Source organism: Aquarana catesbeiana, linkage group LG02, assembly GCF_042186555.1.
Source record: "Aquarana catesbeiana isolate 2022-GZ linkage group LG02, ASM4218655v1, whole genome shotgun sequence".
NCBI lineage: Eukaryota > Metazoa > Chordata > Amphibia > Anura > Ranidae > Aquarana > Aquarana catesbeiana.
Genome location: NC_133325.1, coordinates 502,278,003 through 502,299,720, shown reverse-complemented (window position 1 = coordinate 502,299,720; position 21,718 = coordinate 502,278,003). Strand labels below are relative to the sequence as shown.

The 21,718-nt window shown below is 39.3% G+C and overlaps 1 protein-coding gene across 1 annotated transcript in view; it reads left to right on the top strand.

The window, feature by feature from the left end:
- LG02H6orf132 (linkage group 02 C6orf132 homolog) overlaps nt 1–20,287 on the top strand; it is a 64,323-nt gene extending 44,036 nt beyond the window's left edge. The window contains exons 3-5 of the mRNA XM_073615749.1: nt 6,304–6,376; nt 9,238–12,604; nt 18,619–20,287. Coding sequence (XP_073471850.1) covers nt 6,304–6,376; nt 9,238–12,604; nt 18,619–18,712 — 3,534 coding nt within the window. The 3' untranslated portion in view covers nt 18,713–20,287. The remainder of the gene's footprint in view (nt 1–6,303; nt 6,377–9,237; nt 12,605–18,618) is intronic.
- The last annotated feature ends 1,431 nt before the right edge of the window (nt 20,288–21,718 follow it).

Here is a 21,718-nt window from a genome sequence, read left to right as displayed (position 1 = left end):
AGGGGCCAGGAGAGCCAAAGAGGGACCAGAGAAGAGGAGGATCGGGGCTGCACTGTGCAAAATCCCTGCACAGAGGAGGGAAGTATAAAGCTGGATACACACTATTACAATATTCTTTAGATTTTTTTTTTCTTTAGATTTACCAAAACCATATAATATGAGGTCAAACCTTAAAGTGATTGTAAGGGTTTGTTATGTGGGTTATTTTAAATAAAAAAACAATCATACTTGCCTCCACTGTGCAGCTCGTTTTGCACAGAGTGGCCCCCGAACCTGCTCTCCTGGGGTCCCCCGGCGGCTCTCGTGGCTCCTTCCCCGCATCAGATAACCCCCTAGTTGGAAGTGCTTCCCTGAGGGGGTTACCTTGCGGGCACACTCCCCAGTCCAGCATTTGGTGTCCATAGCCGCCGAATGTATGACTCGGCCCCACCCCCGGCACCCGCGTCATTGGATTTGATTGAAAGTGGGAGCCAATGGCTGCACTGCTATCAATCTATCCAATCAGGACACGAGACACCGGCCGGAGCTGGTGTGCTCGTTCCCGTCGTGCAAATTTCGGGGTTCAGGTAAATATAAGGGGGGCTTGGGGGTGCTGCTGCATTGAAAAATGTTTTTCACCTTAATGCATAGAATGCTTTAAGGTGAAAAACGGTGAAGATTTACAACCCTTTTAAGAGTTTCAATTTGTATGCAATCAGGCAGACCCTTGCACTACATGGTTTTGGTAAATCTGAAGGAAATCAGACAACAATAGAGACTTTAGCATACACAGATTTCTTTGCAACAAATCACTTTTTTTTTTTTTTTTTTTTTTTTTTTTTTTAAATTAGAACTATGTTTTATGAGATCATCCAAATCTGCAACAGTAATTTTTTCACAAATTAACTTTGTAAATGTAATATGGAGTGCACCCATAATGTTGGTTTTGCAGAGCATTTTGAGTTTTCCAAGAAGAGAACAGCAGTAACTTTTTTATTTCTCTATGGATGATCTATCATACAGAGCAGGGGAAGTATGAGTCATTCAGCTTAATACTGTATCTAATTTGTATCTAATTTGAGATTTAGTAATACAGCATACAAAAAGGCGCTTTTTTTTTTCTTTTTTCCCAAAATGGCTAAAATACATGCATCTTTTATATGATTTTATATTTAAGAGAACTTTAGGAGCTGTCATTTCTGTCCTTCTTCTGAAAATGCCAGTTGCCTGTGGCCTAAATACTTTGATTCACAGACCCTGTAACAAGCATGTGGTGACCTTGGTTAAAAATCCAATTTATTGCACCTTGGTCTAATATAGTTTCCAAAGTAAAAATAGTAAAGTATGTGAAATGTTTGCAAAAAGTGTTCATTAATTAAATGATACCAAAATTATTAAAGCAAGTCTCATAAAAAAAAAGGGTTGACAGAAATATGAATACAAAAAAAAAAGTGGATACTTTACCAAAGTAGAATGGGGACCAAGGCATGGTAGCAGCTGTGATTCTCAAAATCTTCAGTTGAAATTGGTAAATATTTGCAAGGAAAAGCATGGCTCCTCTCTATCAGACACCAACTGCCTGAAAATGCATCCTTCCTTGAAAAATGCTGCACAGGCATATAATTTTGACCCGTTGTTATCCCATTGGTTTAATGTAGGATTAGGAGGGTTGTAAATGGGTCCCCTGGAAAACCACTGGGCTCTAGCTTCATATATGGCTATGACCTAGCTGGATACTTTTAAAGTGGATGTAAACCGTCTCCTACACCCAGTGATGTGAACAGACTCCCAGATGGCAAGGATAACTTGCCACAAATTTGTGGCAGTTTGAAATGTAAGTTTGTTAACTTGCTGCACATTTTCACTGGCAAGTTGTACACTTGCAGAGCACTTGAAGCACAAGTTCTAGTTGACACTTTTACAATTTGTAGCAAATTTGCGTGGCAAGTCTCTAGCAAGAGCAAAGTTGCAGTGGTGAGTCTACAGCAAGATCTCTGCAAGTCTACAGCATGAAAATTCAGTCACAGTGACCCCTGTGGTGGGATGACTATTGCACAACATGAACTGAACCAGAACTTGCAGAATGTTTGCAATGTTAATCTGGAGTCATGCAATGCATACTTCCTGCAATTGTGCAACAAACTTGTGAAGCCTGGCAAGTCTAGCAATAGATTAGCAAGTCATTTTCAAACTTTCAGCACAATTGCTTGCTGTCTGGGCCCAGATGATACACAGAGATTAAATAAATCTCCTTACATAAGTTTTACATGTATATCTGCAGTCTTTCCATTTCTAGACTCTTTAGAAAGTGCACGTTGTGTTAGAAATCTTTATTCCTCTTTCAGCAGTGGGTAGAGAGTCTGCACTTACACTTGCGAGAGCTGATTGGAGGAAAGAAACACACCCTCACTCCACATAGGCAGAGGAACAAAGTAACTTGCAGAGCTGCAGTCTGAATAGACAAGCTCTCTGCTTATCCATCTCTAAGTTCCCTCCATGACACAAATTTCCAACAGCTTTTATCTCATGTCTGAGAACTTGTCCGAAATGATCATGCTGATAACAGAGGAACTTAGCATAGCACTCAGAGCTTTGGTGAGAGATAAGTAAATACTACAGATATATGTGCACAGGCCAGATTTCATGAATGGGGTTAACAACCATTTTAAAAAGAAATGTTGCAAGAAATAAACATAGTTTCGAAATAGGCCACGAAGAAAAATGATGGTACCTCAAAATTAAAATGAAATGTAAAGGCTAGGAATGTAAAATCAAAACTGAAAGCAAAGTGTAAAGAAAATGTAATAACCAATCCATATAATCACCTTGATAAATAGGAAAGGCAACTGAGGAATTTGAAGAAAATGTGAGATGTAAAAAAAATAGTTATAACTGGGGAAAATGTAGTTCTAAGAATATAAAAAAAACAAACCTCATGCAGGTAGATTAACCTCTTATGCACTGCAGTACATTTTTCAATGGTGGATCAGTCACACTTTATATACACAGTGCTATTTACGAATGCCACTGGATAAACAGCCGTCAGATGGCTGATCCAATGGGTGATAGTTGTGTACTCAGCCATCATTAGATTAGTCATCACAGGGTACTATTTACTGACCCTTCCCCTTTCAACAGTTAAAAGAGTGAGCTTGTGTAATTATGAATGGACACAGCATGAGTAGATCAGCAGCTCCCCTCCTTCCTACACATACTAGATCGAATGCTGTCTCAATTGGACTTGTAAATTAACCCCTCACCTGCCTTATCCTGCCCATCTGAACATTAACCCCTTCATCTCCATCGTCCCACTGTATGTGACCAGTACATTATTCCTCTCACTTCCTCCCTCCTTCCTCTGTGTATGGCCTGTGCATTACTCTATCTAGTGTACAATTATCAGGCTCTGTGTTTAACCCCCTCAGCACCAGTAGTTTTCTTCATTCACAATTTTTCTTCACTTCCAAAAAATTATGGCAACAGTTTATATGACCCTTTTTTTAAAAGCAGACATCCCAGGGTGATTTCGGGGGGGTGCCCGTACTATTCTAGCATTTAATTTTTTTTTATTTACAGAAAGTAAAGGAATTTTTTCTTTCTAGTAATAAGGCAATTAGATCTTTCTGTCTCAAAAAAAAAATTATATATATATATAATTATAATTTTTTTTTTTTTTTTTTCCGGCATGTGACAACCCCACCGGGGAGATTTCACTTACTGTCTTGGGGACAATTGCCTGAAAGACAGCATTCCAACAAATCACTATGGCATGTTGAATTACAGGTGTAGAGAGTTTGTGTGCTATCTGTGTAACTGAACACCTTATTTTGATTAAGATCAGAATACACAGCTAAGCTAATATTTTCTCAATGTGCCCAATGTAAACATTTGAGGATGCTTGTGTAATACAATTTTTTTTCAATTTAACCTGTTACCTGAAACTGCACAGGATATTATTTATATCATTTTATACCTGGGGCTGGATTTCCAGAACTGAAGCACATTACCTTTTGGGGCACAAAGTAACACCCCTCTGTTAGTTTCATTGTACAGTGCTTTTCTGGTTTTTCTAGTCCTAACATGGTTCAAAATATTGTGCTACTGGGTAAATAAACTTATATGGGGTGAATGATCATGTCAAAATCATGTCTCATTGGGGTTTCAATCATGGTGTAACACTAAGCCCTGGAGTGGAATCAACACGCTCTTGGGCTTCCAATCCTACTAAAGTCTGCTGCTCCATAAGCATTCTCAGCAGAGGCTGCAGAACCTAATACTACTGCATTTTAACCATAGAGTCTACTTCTGCATTTTATTTATAGAGGAATATATCTCTAAGTGGTTGAGATCCCAAACAGTGTGTGCTATATGTCCACATCCCTAAATATCATATATACTATGGAAATATTTGTAGTCGTAGAACTTTATGTGGACATATATAAAAAACTCTGAGTGAAAAAACACAATTTAATTTAAAGCATTACAAAATGTACTAAAAATACTCTCCACTTAGAGGTTCACAACATGTACTGATTCCATGCACAGTTCACATGCAACAAAGATGCCACTGCCCCCATCTATAGTTGGCCATCACAGTAAGAAGCATTGGAAGGCTACATAAGATATAAACAGGGCCAAGGATAAATCCAAGGGAAAAAAACAAGCTTACTTACCTACCAGTATGCGTTAAAAGCAGGGGGTTTAGTCTGCACGCATTTGCAAATGCATGCGAAAGCCACAGAGCCTCGCCACAGCACCCTGGTATCTGTGGTACCTAACACTAACTTATAAGTGTCCCCAAAGTGGAGGCACATACTGTGATGGCCAGCTATAGATGGGGGCAGTGGCGTCTTTTTTTTGTATCATTCTTCGTGTATATTGGTCAGGCAATGCACTGACACCTTCGCAGCCATGGAGCTACACGCTGGGTGCTCAGTGTGCTCCTGTACCTTTTTAAGAAGGGGTAGGCTCCCCTTCAGTCCACCTGGCATCACCTATCCATCAGAATGCATGTGCCTCCACTGTGGGGACACGTATAAGTTAGTGTTGGGTACCACAGATACCAGGGTGCCGTGGCGAGGCTCTGTGCCTTACGTATGCATTTGTAAATGCGTGGAAACTAAACCCCTGCTTTTATTGCATATTGTTAAACATATTTAATTTATTGTCTGTGAGCTGGTCAGTAAGTAAGCTTGTTTTTTTTTCCCTTGGATTTATCCTTGGCCCTGTTTATACAGTTCACATGCAAGCTTGACATGTTTCAAGAATCCTTCTTTAGAAGGACATTGAAGGAATCGATACATTGGAAACCTCTCTTGATCTTTATGAAGATCTCAGAATATGGTTGACTGGAACTTGCAACATGAATATGTTTCTCAAGGAGGTGCATCTGAAAAATCTAAGATAGAGCCACTATCTCTCAAGTGAAGATATCCAAAAGTAGCCTAAAGGCAACTAGCCAGTCTAGCAAGATTAAACCCCTAACAGTGTAGCTATAATATCACAATATGAGGAGGTAGTCTTAAGTTTATTCAAATGGTGGCAAAAGCTCCCCAACAGAGTCCATGAAAAGGACAAATCTTAGAGTCCTGCAGTACTCGCATTCTTCCAACATGTTGGAAGGATACTGGCTGAATCATCAGTCTGCATTAATATGTATCCCACGGTTAGGTTACTGAATCATGTAGGCACACAACTGTTGGGCAATTTTAGTAACACTGATCTAAAAGAATCATTTTTTTAATGCAAAACATGTACTTTTCCTCGTTCTTATCAATAGCTATTGTGGAAATGTGCTTCTTTTATTATTATTGTACTTATTTTCAAGAATGCTTGGTTATCGGTGACTTTTTTTGGGGGGGGGGGAAACACAATGGTGTTAAGTTAATTTTTACTTACTTTGACTTTGTGTGTTTTATGATGATACTGCCTTATCTTACTGGCTTTTAGACGGTTGGAAAGCGCAATACAGGTTCCGTAAGTAGCTTTCGGTTAGGCAAACATAACATTACTCAGTGTCAATTACTGAGTAGTTTTTGTGCTTCTATTGTGTGAAAAGGAGCAGTCAAGTCTATAAATAAGTCAACACAATGGAATTAGGACACCAGATTTGGCGTATTTATTGTTTCAATTTGTTGTTTTCCATCAGCCTTATAAGGATTCTGCTTGGACAACTACTGGGGTAAATCCAGTACTTGTAAGATGGGTGAAAACTCTCAGAAAAATAAATGTGGTGGGAATATGATTTATTTGTGGAAGTTTATAACAACCAATGTACCCCACCTATGTTCACCTTGCTTATTACTTTTTCATTCTTGATTACAGAACACAGATACTCAAGGACTTGCTGTGCCTACGCCTTCTGTCCCAGCAGGGTATTCTGACAATCTTTCTATAGGTAAACTCAAGTTGTGCTCTTTCTGTTCATTTTTAACAAAGCATGTAAATAATTTGAGTTGCCTAGGATGACAAGGTGTGAGAATGCAGTTTTAAAATGGAAAAAAAAAATGTATTAAGTAAACAATTGATGTCTAATTGGCTATATAATTCCATCATTTTGCTTTTGTGAAGATAGTTACATAGCTGGTCAGGTTGAAAAAAGACAATCTAGGGAAACCAATAACAACAAAAAAAAAACCTCCTAGAAATCCCATATGCATACAAAATCTGTAAAATTATGTTATGTATACTCTTTCAGAGTATAAAAGGTTTAACATTCAATCTGTAATACATACTTTTAGACCTGTAGGGTATAGCTATAGTATTATATTTGGTTGCGTAGGAAATTTTTTAACTCCTGCTAATTTTTTTGTCAGTTTAACCATTTGAAAGAGTTCCCCTCACTTAGACCCGATACACACTATTACATTTTCTGCAGATTTTTGTCTTCAGATTTACCAAAACCATGTAGTGCCTGATTGCACACAAATTTAAACTCTAAGGCCCCGTACACACGGTCGGACATTGATCGGACATTCCGACAACAAAATCCTAGGATTTTTTCCGACAGATGTTGGCTCAAACTTGTCTTGCATACACACGGTCACACAAAGTTGTCGGAAAATCCGATCATTCTGAACGCGGTGACGTAAAACACATACGTCGGGACTATAAACGGGGCAGTAGCCAATAGCTTTCATCTCTTTATTTATTCTGAGCATGCGTGGCACTTTGTGTGTCGGATATGTGTACACACGATCAGAATTTCCGACAACGGATTTTGTTGTCGGGAAATTTTATAGCCTGCTCTCAAACTTTGTGTGTCGGAAAATCCGATGGAAAATGTGTGATGGAGCCCACACACGGTCGGAATTTCCGACATCAAGGTCCTAACACACATTTTCCGTCGGAAAATCCGACCATGTGTACGGGGCATTAAGGTTTGACCTCAGATTATATGGTTTGGGTAAATCTGAAGACAAAAATCTGCAGAAAATCTAATAGTGTGTATGGGGTCTTGCTCTCTTGTGGACAAGTAGGTTAAAGGAACTTTGTCCAGTGAGGAAAATCCCCACTAAGCTGGAACAACTGTTTCTAAATATTTACAATCTTTTCCTGTACAGAGGACAACTCAATTTTAGATTTTCTCATTTTTAATATAGCATAGCATATCATACTAGCTCATTATGTAATATTCACTTGAGATTGAAGCCCCCGCTGTGTTGCCCGTCCACAGCACTGGCCGGTGACATCACTCCCGGAGTTACTTCCTGGTATCGCTGGCTCCGGCGCTGTGATTGGCCAGAGCCATGATGACGTCACTCCCGCACATGCACGCGGGAGCTGCGGATAATGGCACACTCGCTGAAGTAACGGCACGTACGTGCCATTGCTTCAGTGCGCATGTGCCAATGAGGTTGGCTCATGCAAATACATGGGATATCACCTAAACTGTGCAGGTTCAAGAGACATCCGGGGTAACTATAGGTAAGCCTTATTATAGGCTTACCTGTATTAAAAAGTGGATTGTAAGGGTTTACAACCACTTTAAAGGATAGGATGGGGATGACTCTGGCATGTCATGAATTTAAAACGTCTTTCTGATCTACCTATTTTAAAAAAAAAAAACTGTCTTGGAGTCTCTTCATTATAGTCTAAAAACGCAATCCATTCACTCACAGCTTTTTGTGAGCTTGAAGTCAAAAATGAAATTCGTATGTTCAAATGCTAGTGCATACTGCTCACGAATCACAGGCATCAATGTTTTAAAGATGCATAATACAGAATCATAGTGCATCGCAAAAAGTTCAAGACCACTGCATGTAATTTGTCATGAAGATTTAACATTTTATTTATTTTTTCTTGTCTCCCTTGAAATAATGTTTGTATTAGAATGCTTATGTTTGTCTCTAAAAAGAAGTTGGGGGCTGAATCAGAGTCCCTAATTTGGTTGTTTGCCATTTCTTTAGGATAAAAAATCAGAAATTAATATTGTGGCTACTGTTTTCCTACCTTCCCTCTTTTACCTCCAATTGAACTAGCACACTACATCTATTATGCATCTGAAAACAAAATTTGTTCACCCAGTTATTGCTGGAAGCATGGGATGGGTATAAACCTGTCTGGGACAAGAAGACCATGTACCGTCTGACCCCTTCTACTTCTGGTTATCACATATTTGGCTCTTCTAGTCCTGCATTCGGCTTAGAAAGCAAAACATTATACTCAAGTTGAATACGATGTAGTAATCATCTGTATTTTTTGTTTTCTATAAGGGACTGTCCATACCTATGTATTGCAGTAACAGGCAATGCAAAGACAAGGCTGTGTCAGAAATAAATAGTGCATTTTTTTCAAGTGTGGTGTGTTGACAGCTTAAAATGATGGGCTGCTTTAACACCACACACATTAGGATCATGTGGATGGGCCCTAAGAAATTATATTTGAGAGATCAAGGGAAAATCCTTCAATGATTTACAAAGCAGTTTCTTTTTTTTAATGAGAATTGGGGTTTATAGTAGGTGCCATACAACTGCACCTTGGATAGAATAAAATTAAATGTTTTTGCATTTAGTATGTACAATTTCAGCTGTGTATGTTACAGAAAGTGAAAGGAAGTCGCTCTAAAATAAAGGAAATCCCTTTTAGACCGCTGGCACCAGAACCAGTGTGCCCATTGATAGATGTTTGCTCTGTTCCGGTGACACACTGAAATTTTAGATGTTTCCTCAATTTTTTACTTTAAATCTTTTTCATAAAACATTGATTTGAAAACCATGAAACCATAACAAATTGAATGTAATAACTTTCTACTTGTAGGTAATGGACCAAAGCTGAATGGCAACTACAGAATGTATAGTTCTGTTGGGGATCTGCGGTTAACAAATTATTATGATGAGGAAATTCCTGCACCACCTTCTATGCCACCTCCTCCACCACCTTCTATGCCCCCTCCCCCACCACCTACAATGATTCCTGCTGCTCCACCACAAGAAAGTCCTCCTTCATTCATTCCAATATCCCCAAGTTTACCAGACTTCATACCACCTATGCCACATACTTCTGCAACAACCATACCTAATTTTGAGCCTTTAACAGACACTTCCACAGCACCAAAAGTTTCTGAACAACGTCAAACTGATAATGTTTCCAAATGGAAATCAGAAGGCTCAAAGGATATGCCTATGACCTTGCCCAACAGGTTTTCTTTAAACAGTGCTGGTTTTCAGCACAGTCAAGGACAGACAACTAAATATATGGATCCCCATTCATCTTTGCCAAAGACCTTCAAAGTCCCTCCTCCTGCCCCAATGAGGACTTCATCAATACAGTTACATGAAAATCAGAATATAAGCTACTCCACAGAACCTCCACAATCACCTGTACCTTCTAGTTTCAATCCTGGTGTACAAGCCAAACTTTTCTTGCCCTCAAATCAAGGGCAGAAATCTTTGAATGATGCATTAAATAAAAGAAAGTCAATGCTTATCATGGATGATCTACAGGATCTGTCTCAAATGGATGCTACAATTCAAAGAAATGACAGCATAACAGATTCTGCAGCTTCTGGGTCTTTGTCCCTAAAGTCCACCATGAATACAAAGTCACCTATTGAACTAGAAAATGAACGTAAGACTGTTGGTGATGACAGATGGAAATCAGAGCCTGGATTTATTGATGTCCAGAAGCCGTATAACAAAATTTATACAAATGACAGTGACTTGTCAGGGGTTTCTGAAAAAATGAAGGATGGATCAAAACGTCCCCTGAGCAGTATTGAATTTAATAAAATGGCATTTAATAAAGATGGATTTTTAGCAAAGGAACGTAAAGATGCAGTAAAGGTTCTCTCTGTAAAACCTATTGTAACAGACATGTCATTATCAAATACTAACGTACAGCTTAAACAGAATTCCTTAACAAAAGATTTAGGAGAAATGAAAAACAAAATAGATATAGATGCTGAAATAATTAATCAGGAAGCTCCTCCCACACCACCCTTTATGCCCCCTCCACCACCTCCACCTATGACGCCACCCAAACCACCAGCCATGCCACCACCTCCGCCACCACCTCCACCACCACATGTGACAGTTACACCACAAAAGACCTCTCATATACCTAATTTTGTTGCTCCGCCACCTGCGCCACCTCTTGTGGCCTCTATGCCACCAGTACCTCAGGCATCACCATTGCATCCTCCAAAACCAAAGACAATTTCAGCTTCTACATCACAACTAAGTATTCCTCCACCAGCACCTCCACCTTTGCCAAGTCAAACTGGTACATCTACCCCAGAGCCACAGTTGCCTTTACTTAAGGCACTTCAAGAAAAACAACAAACACTGAAACAAATCCCTAAAAAGCCCATAGATATTAGACCTGCTCAGATATCTTCTGTTAATATAACTAGCGATAATGAACAAAAGGCCAGAGTTGGTAAAATTAAGGGTGAGTTAGAAGCTCTCTTCTCTCCAAAGAAAGATGAAAAATTAAGAGATCTTAAAAGTCTGGAAGCAAATAAAAAGAGTCCTAATGGAAATACCACTCAGAAAAAAGGTGGAGAAAATACACTTGTAAATTCTTTAATGATGAAAGTACCTCATATACCATCTTTATCTGATAAGGAAGATGTTGATGGAGACACTTCTTCAGACTGGATACCTAAAAGCAACAACACAAATTTTCAGATTCCCGAACCAGACTATTTGCCCGTCACGCCCACTCAAACAGTGAACAAACCAACATATCCAGCTGTGCAAAATAATATTTCACAGCCCATATTTGAAGTCTCTTCAAAACCAGCTTCCTCACAAAAAGCCACAGATGTAGTAAGTAAAAAAATGAATGATATTCCAGCCTATAAGCCTCATCATGAGAGGAATGTTTCAGCTGGAAGCTTGACCTTGGACAAATTATCACTTGCAGTTTCAGAAACAACGGCAGTAGGGAGCTTAAAAAAAGATGAGGAAGTTCCATATCCTGAAACTTCATTGAAATCAGAATATCCCATAAAGCAAGAGGAAGGCATAAATAATCATCCATCAACTTCATTGAATTCAGAATCTTTCATACAACAAGATGGTGGCATAGATAAACATCCTGTCACTGGTGAGCAGGTTGATGCCAATTCTCCAATGGCTTTGCTCCTGGCTGCAAAGAAGCGGGCCCAAAGGGGTAACCGTTCTATGCCTCCAGAAAGCAGTAATATGCCTAAAATTTCTGTTTCAAGTGGGATTGTTGCAAGTCCTTTAACCTCTCGGTATAATGATGTCAAAGCAAACACGTTTGTTGTTGTTCCCAAGAAAGAAAATGGGGGACAGTTTAGTGAAGAGGAAGTAACCAGTTTTAGTTCAAAATCAAGTAGCAATTTAGGTAATGCATCTTTTTCAAGATGGACAGATACAGATTTTCCATCATCTAGTGTAAATATTTTGGGATTGAATCCACAAAAGGCAGATGATGAAAAGACAAGCTGGATGCATGGTGAGGAAAAAACTGTTAGACAGGTTCCTATGGACAGAAATGAAGACTTCTGGAATGTCAAGTCTTCTGTCATTGAAAACCACAACTCGCCCAACAGGTCAAATTTTATGGATGCATACACAGTCAATATATCCTCTGTCCCTTCACCTGTCCCAGCTTCAAATACCTATGAGGACAGGGATTATGGAATAATACCACCTCCAGCAGAATTCATGAACACTCCACCATCCACACACATTGACATGCATCAGAAGGATGGATTATATGATAGCAACAAATCAAAATCTGATATAGGATCCCATTACGACTGGAATAATGAAAGTAATCGGCCTTTGGGGTCTCAGAGAATCTCATATAATAGTGACTTTAACAAACCCACAAGTGATAATTACAGTACAGGAATCAGCAGAGATCCACAAAAAGGTTCCCTAATTAAGAAACGACTCTATATGCCGGCTCCAGAAAGCTCAGGGAGCTATGGAAAAAATACACACTCTCTAAGGTCATCAGCTTTGCCAGGGTCTTATAGTCATATGTATACCCAGTCTAGCTCCAGCATGAATCCAGAATCACGACGCTCTGGCAATCCTTCAAGATACATGTCACAGGGAAGGAGGATGTCTTCTGAAAACATGGTACAGAATTTGACTGATATGAAATACAGACCTCAAAACCCTGAATATGGGAAATCAACGAGTAGGTAAGCACACACATATATATATACTAATTTAATCTGAAAACCCCTGAATTGACCCTATTTTTTTTTATTCGTTTGTATACTCCTATGCATGTCTGTTTTATCAATGATAACCTATAAGCCCACTAATGCTTTGCAAATTGCCAGTATGCAATCTTATGGCATGTCTCTGCGTCATGTCTGTCTTGCTGCTTGCACGTCTTATTTTGCAGTTACAAGATTTACACTCGTACAACACTGGCTATGTCACCTCTGAGTTTATGATAAATTGTAATGCACAAACTGTTGGTGGCCTTGGGGACTGAAATTGAGGACTAGTGATTTCCTTATGCTTCCCTATTGTGACTTCAGAGGTGGAGCAAGCACTTTAACAGCCTATAGGGTGTTACCCTAACATACAGCTGCTGCTATTGTGTGTACTGTATTGAAGAATCATTCAATTTGGCCATACTCAGCATACCTGTGTGTTAATAATTTAACCAACTGTACTATGTGTGGATAGATTTTTTTTTTTTTTTTTTTTTCCCCTTTAGGCTACCTTTTGTCAGAGCTTTGAGGTCTGCGTTGAATCTATTATTTAATCATCTTTCCCTGAAGCCTGCCATGTTAAAAACAAACTCCAACATACTTCATACTGCATATTTGTTGACTGCAGCAGCATGGGGACTGTTTTCTTTTATGGGACACATCAATCACATTACTGCTACCTTTTATTTTAGATATCTGTAGTATGCTGGGTATTCCTCTTATAGTTACCAAAGCAACACCACGCCAAGGAATGCATTTGTTTCAGGTTTTAAATGCTTTGGTTAAACTTTAAAATCTGTTTGAACTACTTTAGTTCAAGTGAATGTCGAAAGTTTGACCAAAGCAGTTAAAAAGGTAAAGCACATGTTTTACTGCACCACATTGTTTTGAGCTATTTTGATATTCAAAAACCATATATAAAAAATAAAGGGAAAAAATGGGGTTAATTTATTAAAACTGGAGAGTGCAAAATCTAGTGCAGCTGTGCGTGGTAGCAAATCGGCTTCTAACTTCAGCTTGTTCAGTTAAAGTGTTACTAAACCCACAATAGTAAAATCTGTCTGTATAAGCAGAATAGCATGCTTGTTATACTGACAAGCTCTTGGAGGGGATGATAAGGGACTATGTACAAGATTTTAGTAATGAGCACGGTATCATTAGCAGTAATCAGCATGGATTCATGAAGAATTGTTCTTACTAAACCAATCTATTAACCTTCTATGAGGAGGTGAGCTTCCAACTAGATAAAGGAAGGCCCGCAGACGTGGTGTATCTGGATTTTGCAAAAGCATTTGACACAGTTCCCCACAAATGTTTACTGTACAAAGTAAGGTATTTTTTAAGGTATATGTTATATAATAAGGTATATATTAGTTATGAGGAAAGGTTGCGAGCACTGAACTTATTCTCTCTGAAGAAGAGAGGCTTGAGAGGGGATATGATTTCAATTATAAATGCCATACTGGTGACCCCACAATAGGGATAAAACTTTTTTGCGGAAGGGCGTTTTAACAAGACCCATGGCAACTCATTAAAATTAGAAGAAAAGAGGTTTAACGTTAAACTACGTAGAGGGTTCTTTACTGTAAGAGCGGCAAGGATGTGGAATTCCCTTCCACAGGCGGTGGTCTCAGTGGGGGGCATCAATAGTTTAAAAAAACTATTAGATAAGAACCTGAACGACCACAACATACAGGGATATACGATGTAATACTGACATATAATCACACATAGGTTGGACTTGATGAACTGGTGTCGTGTGTTTTTTTGTTTTTTTCCAACCTCGCCTACTATGTAATTATGTAAATGTAGCAATAACTCTCGGTGGAGCTGCTGGTTTAAGCTTGTTGCCTTCACTCTCCTTCCTTCTGTTTCACCGGCATCGGGTCTAGGGTTCCGTTGAGTTTACCTCCGGACGATATAAGCATCAACACTTGAGTACGTTTTCAATGCTTTATTGAACAATTAACGAAGGAAGTAGCAGGAAAGAGGCAGAAGGGAAACTGCAGGGAAGCTCAAATACCTTTCTGTAGGATTCTTGACAAATGTCCTTTTTAGAGTTGAATATTTCAGTAGAATGCGCTCCCCTTGTGGGACACACTCCTTGCTCGCCTGGATAGGCCTCTCTCACTTGCCTAGCAGCCAGTACGCAGCACAAACAAAAGTCTCTGCCACAGACTTGCTTGAGATGAACCTGTACAATCCTCTGCCACAGGATGTATTGGTTTTGCGGTGAACGTCAGACACAGTACTTGAACCTTTAAGCCAAACCCGACAGTACTATGCTGTAAATTTACTTTAGGATACGTCCTCCAACCGAGTCACCAGGCCCCTCTCCAGACCAGCACTCTGCATGATCCTTCCATGACGGGTCCTCCTCGGTTATCCAGCTTCTTCACTCTGGATAGACAACTCAGGACCATTCCTCGGCTGCTGTGGTAGGCCCCAGACAAGCTTCTGGGCCCACCCACGCGCCACAGCGGCGCAGGCCTCCGGAACGCAGACCACGAGGTAGCACTCTAACGCATACCTGTCGGCCAGGAGGGCCAGCAGGTGGCTGTCAAACGACCCAAAACATGGCGTCTGTCCCATATATACCCTCTCCCAGAATCCAACTCGGAGGACCACCTCCACCGAGTTGTCTACGGGACAGAAGAGCACCCATACGCTTCAACACATTGCCTTTCCAACACTAGCCAATGGTAACAACGACACCCACCGGCTCAGTATGGAAACACACGCAACGTCAGCCAAGCTGGAACAGAGGCAAATCTAACTTCCTTTAATGAGCAATTTACTAAATTTACCTATCAGATGGTAGATCACAAATCTACCAGCGCTACATAAACTTAAGGGGTTAATACTCTGTATTGTGTAAAAAGGCTGTTTGATCCTGTATGCACAGATCCTCCAACTCCTGCAGGGTCACACTGGGCAAGGCCAGATAAGACACAGTCAGAGTGCTCCCCCTGCACATGCTCAGTTTGGTCTCTATTGCTGTAGAGCATATTTCCTTGTTGAGCTAAGCTAGTCAAGTCACATGGTATTGACATCACACAGGTGGGTGTATATACAGATCCTAAATAACAGCCCAGTCCCTCCCTCCTCCATGCCCAGTAACTAAAAAAGAACACAGTGGGTGGGGTGTCGCATCTTAACTCATGGATGATCCGCCCCCCCCACAACAGCATGATGACCCAGGCTGTAGTGAAAATCTCCTACCTGAGCACTCAACACTCGGGTGGACCCTGCAGTTTATCACGTAACCGTGGTATACAGATCAGCCAAAAAGTTGTATAGTGGCAGTATTTTAAAGGAGAAGTCCAGCCTGAGCTTTTTAGGCTGGGCTTCCTCCTAAGATTGCACTTCTGTGACCCGTTTTCAGTGGAGAGCGGCCTGAAGTCCACTCTCCGCTGACGTCACTGCCATCAGTCGAGGCAGCGCGTCATCCTGACTTCCAAGTCTGGATCCGCCAGGTGCCTCGACTGATGGCAGTTTCAGCATCTCAGCGTTTCGCTGAGATGGACGCTCCCATGCCTCTCCATAGCTCATTGCTCCAATGAGCGTGGAGAAGCAGAGAGGAGAGACGCTGACTGACAGTCAGCAGCTCTCCTCTCGGGGATCTGTGAAAACCGAGCCATTGGCGATGCTCGGTTCTCAGTGCAGCGATGACGGGGGGACAGCTGCAGCATCGGTCAGATGATCCATCCACATAGGTAAGTATTAATCTAAAAAATAAAAAATCCCATACTTCATTTTTAACCACTTCAGCCCCGGAAGAATTGGCTGCGCAATGACCAGGTCATTTTTTGCGATACGGCACTGCGCCGCTTTTATTGATAATTGCGCGGTTGTGCGACGCTGTACCCAAACAAAAGTGATGTTATTTCTTCCCCACAAATAGAGCTTTCTTTTGGTGGTATTTGATGATCTCTGTGGTTATTATTTTTTGCGCTATAAACAAAAAAATGCGACAATTTAGAAAACACAATATTTGAACTTTTTGCTGTAAATAGCCCCAATTTTTTTTTAAAAAGGCAAACTTTTTCCTCAGTTTAGGCCCATCTGTATTCTTTTACATATTTTTGGTAACAAAAAGCGTATATTGATTGGTTTGCGCAAAAGTTATAGCGTCTACAAAATAAGGGATAGATTTATGGCATTTTTATTATTAGTTTTTTTTTTTTTTTATTGAGACTGCGACATGGCGGACACATCGGACACTTTTGACACATTTTTGGGTCGATTGACAATTTATACAGCGATCAGTGCTATGGAAACGCACTGATTACTGTATAAATGTCAATGGCAGGGAAGTGGTTAACACTAGGGGGCGATCAAAGGGTTAACTGTGTTCCCTATGTGTGTGTTCTAACTGTGGGGATGGGACTGATTATAGGAGATGAGAGATAGTGGTTCCCAGCTCGTAGGAACTCATGATCTCTCTCTCCTCACAGAACTGGGATGTGTGTGTTTACACACACACGTCCCTGTTCTGCCTCTCATGGCAGCGATCGCTCAAGGCTGGCGGTCATCGTAACCGCCGGTCACGGGCATCGGTACCACCGATGTCGGCAAGTGGTTAATGTAAAAAGATGATTTATAAACTGTAGGCACTGCTAGGAGGGCGGATTAACTATTTTCATACTACTGGATTTGGTAACGCCTTAAGCTTTGAAAAAAAAAAAAAAAACCTGGAAGCCGATTGGTTTCTAAGCAGAGCTGCACCAGATTTTGCACTCTCCAGTAATAGTAAATCAACCCTGTGTGTGTATATGTGTGATAGATAGATAGATAGATAGATAGATAGATAGATGGATAGAATATATATCTATAGATGGAGAGAATATATATCTATAGATGGAGAGAATATATATCTATAGATGGAGAGAATATATATCTATAGATGGAGAGAATATATATCTATAGATGGAGAGAATATATATCTATAGATGGAGAGAATATATATCTATAGATGGAGAGAATATATATCTATAGATGGAGAGAATATATATCTATAGATAGATAGAATATATATCTATAGATAGATAGAGAGAATATATATCTATAGATGGATAGAGAGAATATATATCTATAGATGGATAGAGAGAATATATATCTATAGATGGATAGAGAGAATATATATCTATAGATGGATAGAGAGAATATATATCTATAGATAGATAGATAGATAGAATATATATCTATAGATAGAGAGAATATATATCGATAGATAGATAGAGAGAATATATATCTATAGATAGATATAGATATACCGTATATCCTTTTTTTTTCTTTTTTTTCTTTTTTTTTTTTTTTTCAGTAGAGTAGAGCCAAACATCAATGATTAGTTTGGTTACTAAATACGAGTAATACATTTAGAATACTACATCTGAAAAATATGTTTGTGAAATGTATGCATAATCTTTATAATGAAGCAACCTAACGTACATTTTGAGCTAATGACTTGGAGTGCACTGTACTTTACCCAGTAGAGCAGTCATTCCCAACCTCCATCATCAAGTACACTGACAAGTCATATAGCAGACCTTACCCAAGCATAACTGCTGTATTTAAATTCAGAAGCTGGAGACCAGTTCTCTGACTAGGATGTTCAACTCCCAAAACATGAAGTCCATAGCATATATAGCCAGACACTCTCTGTGCACTCTTGACAAAATTCCTTTATTGGCATGTGTAGCCAATAAAGGAATTTTGTCAAGAGTACACCGAGTGGCTGGCTATATATGCTATGGACCCCAACAAGTCATGTTTTAAGGATTTTCTTCACCTTGCAGAGGTGCTGTAATTCAATGTCAATGGCTTGGTATTTAAGACAGCTATTTTATATAAGGGAAATTTCCAAAACATGGCCTATTGGGAGAACTTGGAGAATGAGGTTGGGAAAAACTGCTATAGAATACTGTATCCTCTGTAAATTGCATGATAAATACATTACTGATTTTATTTATTTCCTTTACTCCACACAGATCACAAAGTACCTACCAGCAGGGTATGACATTCACTGTGAGGCCAGGCACCAGGCAGCCAATTTCTCAGATGTATCAAGGAGGCTACCTCTGAAGGCATCCTGAATACCAACAGCCTACAGTCTTACCTATAGGCCGATAAAAACTAACCTGAAGAAGCTGCTTGTAACTTTGATCTGACAAAATACTCAATTTCACACGCTAGTTTTCTAGAACTTCTTATGCTATATATTTCACATCTATTACACGTGTGCAGAAAGGGTATTTAATTAATGTGCTACTTGAATGATCTAGATATATACTCGGTTTCTACCCCGTTGGCATTTTTAGGTAGTGAAAGTGCACTGACTTTATGTAGTTATCTATAGCATCCAATGAGATTGCCATATACTGTGGTAAAAAAATGTAACCCATTGCTATGGGTGGCTGCACCTTGCACTGCCTTATTAAATAGGGCTTTGTATATCAGCAGTGCACGTGAAACAAATAACCTCTACTTTGCACTTCACCCTCTTGGCCTTTGGGGTTGACGTATTCTCTATCACGTTTGCAGAAAAAAAAATACTTTTGAGCAGTTCTAACTTTGAAACTAACCATACAAAGAAAAAAAAAATAAATATATATATATATATTATAAATTTTTTTTTTTATATATATATATTATAAAAAATGTGTTTTTATCTGAGAATTTTTTTAGAACTTTGTTTTAATGATTTATTATGGTCATATATTTGGCTGTACTTGTCATGAGGTTTATGTACGATTTTTATTTTATAATGATATATCTATTATAAAGATAATGCCTACTATGTAAAAATGATGTACATAATATTATAATGGGAGATCCTTACAAGGATATCCAGCAACAAGCACTTTTTGAATGTATATTCACTGTAAATATATATATATATATATATACATGTATGTCAGGTGTTCTTTTTATGTGCATTTGTTTATAGATATTCAGCATTGACCATTTTGGTTTTTCTTTTAAAGAGGATGCATGATGCTTTTGCATGTTCTTTCCTCAATGTTCTTTTACAGCAATAAAATATTTTATGCAACAGGTAAAATATTGTTTTCCATTGCAAAAAATAGATTCCCAAAGATGGGTAAAGATGACTGCAAATGAAATTATTTTGTTTTTGCTTAAAGTCCATTAATATTTTCAAAGTTTGGCTGTTCAAAAGGTAGTGTTGACAGTCTGGTGGCACTCCTTCATCCTTAGTATTTGAGTGCAGACTAACCAAACCTTTTTTGTGTTACTAAGCATTCTGCAGTGCTTTTGACTTTATTAATAGCTATAACTATATTTAATTAATTATTTTTTACATAGTAGGAAAAAAAGAGTGAAAGTAAAATCAAAGTAAGAGGAATAAATTAAACACTGGACTCGCTACAAGGCATGGTCACAGTATGCTCAGATTGCTTATTTTAAAGGTTTTTTTAAATTGTTTATTTACTTGGTTATACTTATATGGTGCATATTGCATCACTTTTAGGAAAAACAAAACTTTTTAAATTGAAATGTTTAATCAAAGTGATCCACCATTACAATATCAAACTACTTTTTTTAAAATAATTTGCAGGTGACAACTTGGGCAAGGTAACTCACCAGCAGGGGAATACTGTAAGAGTTCAAGTATCAAAAAAAAATAAATTATAGCTGTTACTGAATATTTTTTGTTCTGTTAGTCTTGTATGTTAAACCAAACATTTTAATCTTGGATAGAGTAAAAAGGGTTACATTTTATTTATAATTATTTATTTATTTTTTTGTTCTCTGCATGTACAGGAAAAACTTGTTTAACCACCTGCCGACTGCTCACAGTAAATATACTGCGAGCGGGCAGCAGGTACAGGACCAGCCATGTACATGTGACTGGCCTTTCTCTGGGTTTGGGGCGCGCATGCATGTGCCTCCTGCCGACCCTACTTTTTTCTCTTTCCGTTTCACTGTGCTAGCACGGATCTCAGCTGTAGAAGATGTGGGGACGGTCTGTAATATTGCTTTGGACACTGGATCCTGCATCAGGCACTTACTTACATAGTGCAACGTGATGCGTTATCTGCAGAGTGCTATACGGTTCCAGGGCCGTGGTCCATCTAATGATGGAAGACTATCCCTGAAGTAGCCTTAAAGGGTATGGCTACCATGAGGGTGAATAATCCTGAATCTTTTCTGTTCTGCAGTACAGGTCATGTCTTGATACTTCACTACACATGGCAGATCATAGGCACAAGAGAAATGGGTCAGCAGGCTTTGCCAATTGACGCTGTGGTAATGCATTCAGGGGTTACTAACATCCCCCACAAGGTAAAAATTCTGCTAACCTTGACCACTGTCCACAATCTGAGTCACTGTCCCCCTCAATGGCCTTCCTAGATCCTTTTGTCACACCACCTCCTTCAGTTTACCTAGAGAGGGGTTCTCTTCCACAATGTCTGAATTTATAGTGAGGTTTTCAGCACTTTTAGAGGCCTCCGACCACAGGGGCTGCAAGCTTTTGAATGCATCTCTGATTTCCCTCTTGACTGCTTCTGTGCATCCTGAGAAAGAGGAGGAGTGTGACACCCCAAGTCTGAGGGTTCAGTACTAAAGACCCAATCTGCTGATATTTCTCCATGCTTAAGGATATAATTTCTATACTTACTGATGCATAGCATCCTTGCCTTACTTTAGAGCAGCCTATGTTGGCCCAGGCACCAGCCTAGATTTACTATTGCTGCTTCAGTATACGAAAACCTTCCCGGTAATCTTGCTCTTACAGCCTATGTTATATGGTGACTGGCCCCATCCTGTAAAAAATATTGACCTTCCAAAACCTTTTGACTAGTAGTACCCTATTGAGAGAGCTTCTAAAGAAATGGGTAGTCCAGTCATGGACCCTGCCAATACCTGCATTTTACTCTGTGCATGCAATATTAACAATTTTGGCCTGTCCATGGCACCTTGAATTTTCTCCAAATAACTAACTCTGCTTTTCTCTTGGAGCATGCCAGTTGTGAGATACTTTGATAACCTCCTGCTAAAGGAACAGGCTCCATCAGCCAATTTCCTAACAGACAGTGCAGACCCTACAGAGATTCAGATGGATCC